Source organism: Leptonychotes weddellii, unplaced genomic scaffold (genome assembly GCF_054177405.1).
Source record: "Leptonychotes weddellii isolate Sample4059 unplaced genomic scaffold, ASM5417740v2 HiC_scaffold_884, whole genome shotgun sequence".
NCBI lineage: Eukaryota > Metazoa > Chordata > Mammalia > Carnivora > Phocidae > Leptonychotes > Leptonychotes weddellii.
Window position 1 is genome coordinate 23 of NW_028059658.1, and position 13,719 is coordinate 13,741.

The window sequence follows — 13,719 nt, forward strand, 5'->3', positions numbered from 1 at the left end:
AAGCAGGCTCCACACCCAGCATGGAGCCCAATGCGGGGCTTGATCTCATGACCCCAGGATCATGACCCGAGTTGAAATCAAGAGTTGGACACTTAACCAACTGAGCCACCCAGGTGCTCCAGGAAAATCCTTTTTCATAGGAATAGCAATGGCAAATAATACAAGCCAGTATCGCCTTTTTCTTTCTTAATGAATTAGCAAAATGAATTCATTTAAACTTTTCTTGAGTACCTACTTTGTACAATTTCCTTAGTAAAACTAACACTGCCGCTGAACTGTATAACACTAAAATAGATTAGAGTGCATGTAATTAGAGTAGTACTTATGTTGCAAATATTATATGTCTGTTACACAGGAAAGCAGTTAAATAGACAGTTGTAATGACTTCTGTAACCTGCTTACCTTGGTGAGGAACACTGAAGAGTGCCATCTTTATTCTCATCCCACGGTAAGTCATGCCCTTGTAAGGGTAAAGGAGCTATTTTTCCTTTGATATCATATGTCATACAATTAGATGCCTGGGGATGTAATGAGAAGACTCAATCTTTATTTTGCTTCAAAAATACATTATGAAAGCAGAAATAAAGCAAAATAGCAAATTTCAAAAAAGTCAAGGAAGCAGAGTGGAGATATCCCATAGGAAAAAGTGACTGATACAGGGCGCCTGGGTGGCTCAGCTGGTTAAGCGACTGCCTTCGGAGTCTTACAGGGTTATGGATAAGCATTTGGAGCACAATGTCATGAAAATGGACTTCGGCTTTAATTTATTTAGTTATCTAGAGAGCTAACTGTCTTCCTAAATCTCAAGCTAGTCATAGCCATCATTACTGAGGCCTTCTCAGGCTAGGCACTTTATGCCTATGCCTCCAATGAGCCTACATGTTAAGTAGTTTTTCTAGATGTGAAAATTCAGCTCTCAGAGGATAAGCGATTTGTCCTTGAGCTTTGAGTGGCAGGGCCCCATGTCAAACAGGTATTTATGGCTGAGATGGAAACCGACAATTCTCTACCCATATTCAGAAGAGAAGACAGAAGTTCAGTGTGATTATATTCTTTTATCCCCGAAATCTGTTTGACATTTTATTAAATACTTCTTTTTAAAAGGTTTTATTTATTCATGAGAGAGAGAGAAAGGGAGGGAGAGAGTGTGCATGAGTGGGGGGTGAGGCAGAGGGAGAGGGAGAACCAGACTCCTGATCCCAGAACCCTGAGATCATGACCTGAGCTGAAGTCAGATGCTTAACCAAATGAGCCACCCAGGTGCCCCTGTGTTTGATATTTTATTAGACAAACTGTTTTTATAAACCATAAATTTAAACTAGGACACAAGTGTATGATTAATACACCCAAAATAAAAATAATATATGAAAATCAGACTTAAAGCTGTAATATTTTAAAAGAAATGACTGCTAACCACTCAAAACATAAACACTATAAAAAAAGAGCCTTATGGTCTAGAAAAAAGTAAAAGCAAATATAAGAGAATGATACCATCTATTCTTATATAATTTCCAATAATCAGTGGCAAATAAAAAAAAAAATACAGGCACAGAAACTAAAAACTTCTGTATAGCTTTTCTGGCTCCTTCAGTGATCCAAGTCTGTATCTTTGAAAGCAACATTTAAGTTATTTTATTCATTTATTCATCTCTCTAGCCAGCCAACCAACCATCTAGAAAAAGTGCTAGCATCAAATGATTTCCCAGACTGGGCAGGATCCATCTGGCCACTCAAAGAGAGCTACAGCCATGTATAAATAGGTAGTCCTTCTCTATACTGGCTACATTATCTGCAAGAAGTGTCACCAGAAGATTATTCAAGTCCAAACAGCTATATATATTTTATTAAGTTAAAGCAGCTATAATTCCAATGTGGCACACAAAGAGATCTCATTTTTATTACCTGCTTTGTGTTCTCTTCTGAATCTGTGAAGTTCTTGGTGTCAACTGTCTCAAAATCAGATTTAAAGCTGTAATATTTTAAAAAGGAGCAATTGTCAAGCCTTCAAAATACAAACACCCTGGTAAGTTTACAGTCTTAAAAAACCTCTCACACATAAGAGATGAAATCCATCTATTCTTATAAAATGTGTAATTTCTAATTATATAATCAGGAAATAGACATGGTTTGGATTACACAGCTTATTTTTCCTTTTTTTTTTGAATAGCAGCTAGATTTCCACTGGATAGAATGGGACTAGGGAAATGGGAACTATTAATCCTCAAAAGCTGTCATACATACAATTAGAAAAGGATACCATATGCTTGCTTTCCTTACTTCTCCCCATTCCTTAATTCTTGGGATTAAATGAATGCAGAGTCATCTGATATTACTGTACCTCTTATCTATACCGAGAGAAAAGAATACTAGTCCTAAATTGTTTTTTTGCTTTCTTAAAAATAACTAAAACCTAGGATCAGGTAAATAGTTGTTTAAATAACACCAGGAACAACAATCACAAATCAGTTAACACTTAATACTTTATAAGATTTGTTTGTTTCTTTAATCATTTGGCAAACTTTTACTGAATATTCATTATGTGTCAGGCACCATCAAATACAAAAATATTATTGAGGCAAATTATACTTAATTTCCAGAAATTATTCCACTTGGCTAAATTATTCCTGGGGAGTTGTTGCTATGTAAGAGTGGGTTTGAATATTTGCAGGAAGGGAACCCAGGGAGAGTCAGAGAAACAGTGTTTTTTTCCTTGATAGCCCATTGTTTTGCCGTTTTTAACACAAATCTATAGACATATTTACACAAATACTAGTTGATGACATATTTTAAGGATTCTCTGAAAGTATATTTAAAAGCATATACCATGTTTGAAACAATAAATTAAAATATGTAATATTCCTGTTTATAAGGAGCTTGACAAGTTTAATAACTACTTTTCAACAATTACTCAGGTAGTTCTAGTGATACATACAAAAGGAAAAGTCACATTAATCTCATCCAGTTCAAAAGGGCACTACCAGACCTTAAGTCTGACACATTAGGTACATGAAATAAAATAAGAAATATTATTTAATTCTACAACACCCTGAAGGACTTACTACTGGCTGTGAATGTGCCATACCTGCTTAATTCAGTCTGGGTTTCAGCTTCTATCCGCTGGTCTGTAAAATCCTTTTTTCTTTTGGCAGGCGTATAGTATCGATAATGTGACAGGAAAGACTTTGCTTCTGTTTTTAAAGTGCGTGGAGTGAATGGCAAATGTCTGTTGGAAAAGAGTTCAGAATGTTTATCCAAAAGGTCCCCACTGGGTGCTTTTGAAATAACTAACTGAAACCGATGGGTATTTGGGAATGTGCTCTTGGGCCCTTTGCCGTATGAAGTTCCAGAGCATGCTCTCCTGGGCCCAGAGGGAGTGTAATCCATGTTGAACACGGAGGAACTGGAGTTCTTCTCGGTCCCATTTGTGAGGACTTTATCAGATTTAGGTAGATTTAGGTGTAGTCTCTCTGAAGAAGTTACTGGTGACCTTGGTGACCTTGTAAAGGATGGAAATCCATTCACTTCTCCAATTAACACATCTTCATCTTGTGGTTCTCCTGAGGGCTAAGAACATTTGGTTTGATTGTCATCAATTATGTTTACAAATTCACCTAATTGGGAATCTCCACATTATACACCAAAAATAGTTGCCTTAGTGGGTTTAGAGATCATATATTCCTGAAGATGTTAGCACTATATATGAAGTTCTGTTCAAGGTTTTGAATTATTAATATATAAAAAAATAATTCTAAATATAAGTAATAGCAATCATTTTTTTTTTAAAGATTTTATTTATTTATTTGAGACAGAATGAGAGAGAGAGAGAGCACATGAGAGGGGGGAGGGTCAGAGGGAGAAGCAGGCTCCCCGCCGAGCAGGGAGCCCGATGTGGGACTCGATCCCGGGACTCCAGGATCATGACCTGAGCCGAAGGTAGTCGCTTAACCGACTGAGCCACCCAGGCGCCCCGCAATCATTTTTTTTTAAAGATTTTATTTATTTGAGAGAGTGAGTAAGACAGAAAGTGGGAGAGAACACGAGTGGGAGGTAGGGACCGAGGGAAAGAGAGAAGCAGACTTCCCACTGAGCAGGGAGCCCAAAGCGGGGCTCAATCCTAGCACCCTGGGATCACGACCTGAGCTGAAGCCACTTAGGTGCCCCAGCAATCATTTTTCTTTCTGAAACTAAAAAAAAATAATTACTAACATCTACCTACATTTATGGTCTTAAACTTGTGTACTGAGATCAGGTAGATCTCAGTTTTATCTGAAAATTTCCAAACCACTCTTGAACACCAATCCCCTTCTCAATCACGCTGTTGGTGGTGGCAAAATGAAAAGGAACTTCTCAACTTCTCCTCATGAGTGGGGAAAGCTGAAAGGGAAGACGTTTTGGACTGCTCCATTTCTTTCTGGTTTAATTTTGGAAGAACCATTTCTACAGGGTATCCACAAAGTCTTAAAACATAGATAATATTTTATTCTTTTACAGATTAGATGCCCAAGATGCAATGAGTATGATTCCAGGCTTTATGGACACCTGTGTATCCTTTTTTTTTTTTTTTTTTAAAGATTTTATTTATTTGACAGAGAGAGACACAGTGAGAGAGGGAACACAAGTAGGGGGAATGGGAGAGGAAGAAGCGGGCTTCCTGCCGAGCAGGGAGCCCGATGCGGGGCTCGATCCCAGGACCCTGGGATCCTGACCTGAGCTGAAGGCAGATGCTTAATGAACGGAGCCACCCAGGCGTCCCAAACACCTGTGTATCCTTTAAAGGACTTTGAGGCACTTTATTAGGTAGAGGGAAGTTACATGGAAGTTACAGATTCTGAGGTGACAGGGCTAGGAGTTAGCTGTTGCCTCTGCCCTCCAAGCTCATGGGGAGAGAAACAAGAGGAAGATGAACAAGCTGAGTAAGAGAATGGCTGAGTGCTTCCTGTGTGAAAGGTACTGTTCTTGCCACTGAGTAGGATAAAAGAGGACAATTAAGAACTTCTATCACTGCTCCTAGTAAGTTACTATGCTATGTATAAGGTATAGTTCTAAGTAATTTACATGCACAACTCATTTAATCCTCACATCAACTTTTGGGTGGTGATGATACAAATACTACTTTTATTTCATAGATGAAGAAACTCAGGTGGTGCAGGGTCTCAGAGTCAGACCAGGCTGAGCCTATGCTCTTCATTACATCATATTGTCTATTATGAAGACGCATCTGAAAATTATATATTTTAGATTTTTTTTTTAAGTAAACTCTACCCTCAATGTGGGGCTCAAACTTGACTCCAAGATCAAGAGCTGCATGCTCTACTGACTGAGCCAGCCAGGTGTCCCTGTATTTTAGATTTTTTACACCATGAGGAATTTTAAACTGATTTTAACTCTTTTTCTGATGGTGAAACTGTCAGCTAATCTAAGTACTGATTCATCTAAGTAAGAAAAATGCAGATGACTTACTGAGACTGCATAGTGTAACTAAAGCCTAAAATAGGTCAAGTCACCTACCATTTCCTTTCCAAGTACTTTCTAAGCTGATCTCAAATACAAGGCAAAATTACTCAAGGCAAGGAAATATTTTGGCATTAAATTCTGAATCACTAGGGCACTTTTTTAATGATTTCAATATATTAGTTTTAAAAAGTCTCCCAAACAAGACTTGTAGCTTATATACCACAAAAGTTTGGCTCCCGGGAGAAAAATTTCTAAGTAGGATCTGAAAAATCCTACAGGGTTATTAAATAATAATCACAGGAATTATTTACACTTAGAGGAACAGTACAAGCTGAGATCAGAGCAGGCAGAAATGCACAAGGCATTAGACTGCCTGTAAGAAAATTCTTTTTTTTAAGATTTTATTTATTTGCGAGAGAGAGAATGAGAGACAGAGAGCATGAGAGGGAGGAGGGTCAGAGGGAGAAGCAGACTCCCTGCTGAGCAGGGAGCCTGATGTGGGACTCGATCCCGGGACTCCAGGATCATGACCTGAGCTGAAGGCAGTCGCTTAACCAACTGAGCCACCCAGGCGCCCAGCCTGTAAGAAAATTCTTATCAGTAATGGTTATTTAATAAACAAAATAAAACACCAAAGTCTTTAAAGACAGAAATATACTCTCATCTATCTGAAATGGGCTGGAAAAATTGCTTTTCAATTGACTAAAAGCAAGAAACTTTCCTGTATTTTTATGTCTCATAATTCCTATCTTGTATCCTATACTTCTTCTTTCCTTGGAAACCAGTAGAACATAGTATGAAATCAATTGTACCAATCTGCTTTTTTTGAGATTATATTATTGTTTCCTATAGCTATGAATATCAGAAAGCTTGGATATAATTTTCACAGAAAATATGTAACATACTGGTAAATTCACCAAAATGTGAAAAACAGATAACTGTAAGGTTCTAAAATCAGAAAAGGGTTTATCAATTACATGTGAATGGAACAAAAATTCTGGTGGTAATTTGACCACTTTCACTTTCTTAAGTCAGCTTTACAGTTCAATGCAATTTGTTGTGAACTGTTTCTGTGATTTAAGAATTTATGTAAAGTGATAATGACTGCATAGTTTATATACTCATAAGGTTTTCATGTCAAGAACACATCAAAGTTTATAATCAGAGAACTGAGTACTAAATCTTTTTCAGGGATAATGTCAGAAGAAATAGTATACAAAGATTTTTCCAACTGTCAGATTTTAAAAAATAATTAATTAATTAATTTTTAAAGGATTTTATTTATTTATTTGAGAGAGAGCGTGAGCCCCATACAGGGCCCCATGCAGGGCTTGACCCCAGGACCCTGAGACCATGGCCTGAGCCCAAAGGACACTCAACCAGAACCTCCTTCAACTGTCAGATTTTAAAGCAGCTGAGGAATCAATTCAATTGCAGAATAGGGTGGGTACAAATTATTTAAAAATTCAATTAACACTTGTTTTGCAAAAACATTTCAAATTATATTTTATAAAAGAAATTGATAGCTCTTGCTTTTCATGGTTTTATACTGCTTTAAAAATGTTTCATAGATTTAATTAGGAATATGGGTCACATCCACATATTCAATTAATCTTAATAGCATATAGTAAGTGCTATACCAGTGATGTGAGGGAATAATTGTGTGGAGGTTACAGGGTTCAGACTGGAAAGGTACTGGAGGCCCCTGAGATGAGTCAAAGTGTGAGAGAAAGAACAGCATGAGTGTATGGGCAATTATAAGAAAAGGTTTTTGATTATATGATCTCACGTATATAAAAGGCTAATATGCTCAGAGGCTAAAGTTAGCATTTCTTTCTTTTTTTTTTTTAAGATTTTATTTATTTATTTAGCAGACAGAGAGAGAGCATAAGCAGGCAGAGCGGCAGGCAGAGGGAGAGAGAAGCAGACTCCCCGCCAAGCAGAGAGCCTGACATGGGGCTTGATCCCAGGACCCTGGGATCATGACCCAAGCTAAAGGCAGACGCTTAACCAACTGAGTCACCCAGGTGCCCCTAAAGTTAGCATTTTCTTTTTAATTGTAGCAAAGTTTTCAGTAAATGCAGATTATAATTAAGATAGGTGACTATTAACCATAAATCCTAATTATTGAAATATACCTAAAATAATAATTTGAATCTGAATTTGTATAAATATTTATCATCAAGGCTTATAAAACGTGTAGGCAAGTTTAAAAAAATAAATAATACACACACATATAAAACATAAATGAACTACTTTATGGAGGCAGAATAGGTTACAGTGGCTAAAGGAAAAATGAAAGAAAACATCTTACATTTACAGATTTAATTATATATTTTTAACAAACTCCATTCTTATCCCCAAATATAATTATTAATTTATATTATGATAGAAAAATATTTTAAACTTTCAGTTAAAAAGTATAATCACTACGGGGCACCTGGCTGGCCTAGTTGGTAGAGCATGTGAGTCTTGATCTTGGGGTTGTGAGTTTGAGCCCCACATTGGGTACAGAGATTCATTAAAAATAAAATCTTCAGGGGCGCCTGGGTGGCTCAGTCGGTTAAGCGGCTGCCTTCAGCTCAGGTCATGATCCCAGGGTCTTGGGATCGAGCCCCACGTCAGGCTCAGTGGAGAGCATGCTTCTTCCTCTCCCTCTCCCTGCTGTTCTGCCTACTTGTGCTCTCTCTCTCTCTGTCAAATAAATAAATAAAATCTTAAAAAAAAAATAAAATAAAATCTTTAGGGACACCCGGGTGGCTCAGTTGGTTAAGCATCTACCTTTAGCTTCAGGTCCTGGGACCGAGTCCCACATCGGGCTCCTTGCTCAGGGGGAGCCTGCTTCTCCCTCTGCCTGCCGCTCCCCCGCCTTGTGTGCTCTCTTTCTCTCTCTCTCTCTCTGACAAATAAATAAAATCTTTAAAAAAATCTTAAAAAAAACAAAACAAAACAAAACCCAAACTTTAGGACCTACCTAAAACATTAGGATTAAAAAATGGAAAAAGATATACCAAGGGAGTACTAATCAAAAGAAAACTGGTTTAACTATGTCACTATCAGAAAACACTTTAATACAAAAAAAATTATGATAAAGAATCTCAAAGCAGTGACAATAGGTTTGAGTCACCAAGAAAATATATTATCTCTAAATCTGTATTTATAAAATAATAATATCGACTCAAAATCTACAAAACAAAAATTGGTAGTACTAACTTTTAGAGAAATAGCTAAATACATAATCATGTGGAAGATTTCTCTTAATAAATGATAGCTTGATCAGAAAAAAAATTAGTAAGATTTGAATATATATGAAGTTTAATCTAATGAATACATTGTATTAAATACTGTACACAACAACTATAGTATATTTTCTTTCCAAACACATAATGACACAGTGCATTTTAAGAAATTTGTCTACCTACTGGGCCATAAAGCAAATTTCTCAACAAATTTCAAGAAATTAGCATCATATAAATCTATGATTAGGCTAGAAATCTGGAACAAGAGAAAACTCCTAGGGAAAAAAATACACACAGAGATTAAGAAATACTTCTAAATGACTCTTGGGTTAAAAAAGAGATTATAATGGAAAATACTCTGAATTGAATCATAATAAAAATACCATATAACAAATCTTGTGGGATACAGCTAAAGCAGCATGTGGAGGAAAATTTATAACCCTAAAATATGCCTATACTGTCCAGAAGTGAGGCTGAAAATAAGCTAAGCAAAAGTAGGAAAGGAAGACAAAATAAACCCAAAGAAAACCAAAAGGGGAAAAGAAAGATAAGAGCAGACATTAAAAAACAGAAAACAAAATACAACAGAGAAGATTAATGAAGTAAAACAAAATGCTCTTTAAAAAGATTAAAAAAAAACAAACCTGACAAATCTCTGGTGAGGAAAAAATCAAAGAGGTGTGCCTGGGTGGCTCAGCTGGTTAAGTGACTGCCTTCGGCTCAGGTCATGATCCTGGAGTCCCTGGATCGAGTCCCACATCGGGCTCCCTGCTCAGTGGGGAGTTTGCTTCTCCCTCTGACCCTCCCCTCTCTCATGTACTCTCTCTCTCTCTCATTCTCTCTCTCAAATAAACAAATAAAATCTTTAAAAAAAAAAAATCAAAGAAAGAAGAACAAAGGCACAAACAACATGAGGAATAAAAAGGGGGAAATAATACACATTCAGGAGAGATTAAGACAGATTACATTTAAGTAAATCTATGCCAAAAATTTGAAAATTTAGATGAAATGGACAACTTCCAACATAAATATAACTTTAAAAAATAGTCCTATAATGATTCAAAAAATGGAATTAGTAGTCAAAAATCTTCTAACAAAGAAAACTCTAGGCCCAGATAATTTTAATGTTGAGCCATCGAATTCAAGGAATAAATAATTCCAAACTTATATAAACTATTCCAGAGCATGGAAAAAGAGTAAACAGCACCAAATTTATTTTATGAGGCTAGTGTAACCATACACAGAGTAGAGGAAAAGGAAAATGACAGGTCAATATCAATAATGGCAGTAGATGCTAAAATCCTAAACAAAGTATTAGTAACTTATCCAGCAATGTATAAAAAAGGTATTGCATTATGACAAGGTTGTGTTTATACTGGGAATGCAAAGTTGTTTTAACATTAGAAATTTGACTATAGGGCGCCTGGGTGGCTCAGTTGGTTAAGCGACTGCCTTTGGCTCAGGTCATGATCCTGGAGTCCCTGGATCGAGTCCCGCATCGGGCTCCCTGTTCGGCAGGGAGTCTGCTTCTCCCTCTGACCCTAACCCCTCTCATGTGCTCTCTCTCATTCTCTCTCTCTCAAATAAATAAAAATAAAATCTTTAAAAAAAAATACTTAAAAAAAAAAAGAAACTTGACTATAATTCACAACATACACAGATTAAAAAGAAAAATGATACCACCTTTCCAAAAAAATGCAGAAAAAGCATTTTATAAAATTCACATCCATTCATGAGAAAGGAAAAACAAATCCTCTTAGCGAACTAGGAATAAGAGAATAAGAGAACGTCCTCAATCAGATGTTAAAGGGTATCACAAAACACCAAGAGCAGGGGTCAGTAAACTATAGCCTGGAGGCCAATCTGGCCTACTGTCTTTCTTAATAGTTTTACTGGAACACAGCTATGCCCATTCATTTACATCTTGTCTGTGGCTACTGCCCAAGGGCACAAGAATTGTGAGAGACTGTGGGGCCTGAAAAGCTTAAAATATTTACTACCTGGCTCTTTAAACGAGAAGTTTACTGATTCTGACCTACAGTAAACATTCTACCACAAAGTCAGGTTGTGCCACTAATGAAATATCTTAGAAACATTTGCTTTTAACAGGTAAAAATACTATCTTACCTTTTGTAGAGTGTTAAATAGTGACTTGGAATTATTTTTAGAATTGGCCTGCATTGCTGTTTTATTTAATTTCAAATCCCTTTCACCTCGTGCTAATTCCTTTTTGAGTTTCTCTCTTCGTTGTTGGTCTGCATCTGATGGGGAAAACAAATCTTTTAAAATAAAGAAAACAGAAAAATTAAGGTTTTGGTCTTGGAAGCCTAATAAAGAACACATTTTTTTTCTTGCTAAAAATGTTTACACTATTGATATATAAATAAAAATCCACATACTTTTCTGTATAAAGAGAAGCTAACAAATATTTAATTTACAGAAACTTTAAGTGCATTATTTAAAGAGCGTAAACAAGATGTGACAAATTGGCTAAGCCTAAGAGCTCAAAAAAGCAATTCCTAGCAGATATTCAGAGATACTGAAGGTGGGAAATGCTTGATGTGTTTTTTGTGACTCTGTCATCACCAAATCCAGAGTCTGAATTAGTCCATACACTCTCCCCCAAATGCAATATTATTGTCAGTAATATCACATGTCATTCAAATTTAAGTTTTACAGACTTTAAAAAGATAACATTTTCAATTAGGATAACTGATTTCTACTTCTCTTAACTGCTATTCATTTGGAAATGTAAATGAAAAAAGTGGTTTTGCACTTTAGAATGCTTTAGGTCAGGTATTGAGTTATCAAAAATTTATCATTGTATGAAGGCTAAAAATGGTGAAATGAAACCTAGTCAAATTTCAAAGTTAAGAGAAGAGGAAAAGATGGTGGAGGAGTAGGGGATCCTATTCCAGCTGGTCCCCAGAATTGAGCTGGATATCTACCAGACCACTCTGAAAACCCACAAAATCAGCCTGAGATGTAAGAAGACAGATATGGGTCCCTACAAGCAGACTATCACAGGCGGTTGGTTTCGAGGTATGAAGCAGGAAGCCGTGATCCTGCAGGCAGATATCAGAGGATAAATGGAAGGGGGAGGGAGCCGTTCCTACACTGCCGGTGAGTGATAGCTTCCCGTGCTGGGGACAGGGCACAGACTCACAGACCAGTAGCGTGGGGAAAGGACTTTAGGGCAGCCCCCCAGACTGAAAGCTGGAGCTACGGGGCTGCGGGAGCAAATTTGGGGCAGCTGGCAGTTTTAGAAGCACAAAGGGCAGAGATGAGTCCCCGTGCCCGACCTGGAGGCACGGACTGGGAGCGCTGCGGAGGGGTGCACAACCCAGGACGCTGCAGTTTATAGCACCACAGACAGAAACGGAGATAGTGTGGCCTGGAGAGCTCACTGAAGAACAGAGTGTGATCTCTCTGCTCTGAGGTAGAGGGTTGGAAACGATCTCTTCTGCTCTGACTCTCGGAAAAGACCTGGAAAGCTGTCAGGGAAAGCCACCAGAGAACAAAAGCCCCCAAAAACTGGTTTTCACTGAGCCCATCCCCTGCCACAGGGGCAAGGCAACTCTACCCAAACAGGGTTGCCTGAGTAACAGTGTGGCAGGCCCCTCCCCCCATAAGACAGGCTGGGAGAATGAGAGGCCACCAACCCTAAGGTCCCTAGAAAACAGGTGCATCTTGCTTGGGTTCTAGTCAATAATTTGGACACTCTACATTCCCTCAACTACCCCTCAACAGAATGACTAGGAGGAGGAACCCCCAAAATAGGAAAGACTTCTGTGACTTCTGCCACAGATTTACAAATGGATACAGAGATAACCAAGATGTCAGAGATGGAATTCAGGGTAGCAACTGTGAAGACAATAGCTAGAATGGAGAAATCAATTAATGGCAACATAGTCTCTAAGGGCAGAAATGAAAGCTGAACTGGCAGAACTTAAAAATGCTATCAATGAGATCCAATCTAATTGAGATAATCTAACAGCTAGGGTAAGCAAGGCAAAAGAAGGAATTAGTGATCTAGAAGACCAATTAATAGACAAGAAGGAAAAAGAGGAGGCCAGGGAAAAACAACTCAAAATCCATGAAAATAGAATCAGAAAAGTAAGTGACACTATGAAACGTTCCAATGTCAGAATTATTGGGAACCTTGAGGGGGTGGAAAGAGAGAGAGGACTAGAAGATATATTTGAGCAAATCGTAGCTGAGAACTTCCCTAATCTGTGGAATGAAACATTCATGTCCTAGAGGCAGAGAGGACCCCTCCAAGATCAAGGAAAACAGACCAATGCCCCGGCATGTAATAGTAAAACTTGCAAATCTTAGAACCAAGGAAACCAGCTTAAGGGCAGTTAGGGGGAAGAGATTCCTTACGTACAGAGGAAGGAACATCAGAATAACGTCAGACCTATCCACAGAGACCTGTCAAGCCACAAAGGGCTGGCAAGACATATTTAGGGTACTAAACAAGAAGAACATGCAGCCAAGAATACTTTATCTGGCAAGGCTGTCATTTAGGATGGATGGAGAGATGCAGAGCTTCCAAGACCAGCAGAAACGGAAAGAATATGTGACCACTAAGCCGGCCCTGCAAGAAATATTAAGGGGGGTTCTATAAAAGGAGAAAGACCCCAAGAGTGATATAGAACAGAAATTTACAGAGACAACCTATAAAAATAGGGTCTTCACAGGCAACATGATGACAATAAATTTGTATTTTTCAATAATCACTCTCAACGTGAACAGCGTAAATGCTCCCATAAAACAGCACAGGGTTACAGGTTGGATAAAAAGACAGGACTCATCCATATGCTGTCTACAAGAGACTCATTTTGAACCTAAATATACATTCAGACTGAAAGTGAAGGGATGGAGATCAATCTTCCATGCCAATGGACCTCAAAAGAAAGCTGGGGTAGCAATTCTTATATCAGACAAATTAGATTTTAAGCTAAAGACTGTAGTTAGAGACACAGAAAGACACTATATCATTCTTAAAGGGTCTATCCAACGA

At 37.8% G+C, this 13,719-nt stretch overlaps 1 protein-coding gene across 1 annotated transcript; it reads right to left on the minus strand.

The window, feature by feature from the left end:
* Positions 1 to 371: 371 nt before the first annotated feature.
* LOC145719968 (spermatogenesis-associated protein 7-like) lies at positions 372 to 12,172 on the minus strand. Its single transcript, XM_081811611.1, has 4 exons — positions 10,821 to 12,172; positions 3,083 to 3,564; positions 1,903 to 1,969; positions 372 to 518 (listed from the first exon to the last, which is right to left on the minus strand). The coding sequence occupies exons 1-4, from the start codon at positions 11,034 to 11,036 to the stop codon at positions 399 to 401; spliced, it is 885 nt and encodes a 294-aa protein (XP_081667737.1). The 5' UTR covers positions 11,037 to 12,172; the 3' UTR covers positions 372 to 398.
* Positions 12,173 to 13,719: the final 1,547 nt, after the last annotated feature.

What these genes read in the sequence shown, in the direction of transcription:
- LOC145719968 (XM_081811611.1), bottom strand. Translation starts at nt 11,036, where the DNA reads ATGTGTTCTTTATTAGGCTTCCAAGACCAAAACCTTAATTTTTCTGTT. An exon ending in TATTTAACACTCTACAAAAG is followed by an intron (nt 3,565 to 10,820) that starts GTAAGATAGTAT and finishes AAATGTTCTTAG; the next exon opens with CCCTCAGGAGAACCACAAGA. An exon ending in CAGAAGAGAACACAAAGCAG is followed by an intron (nt 519 to 1,902) that starts GTAATAAAAATG and finishes TTACATCCCCAG; the next exon opens with GCATCTAATTGTATGACATA.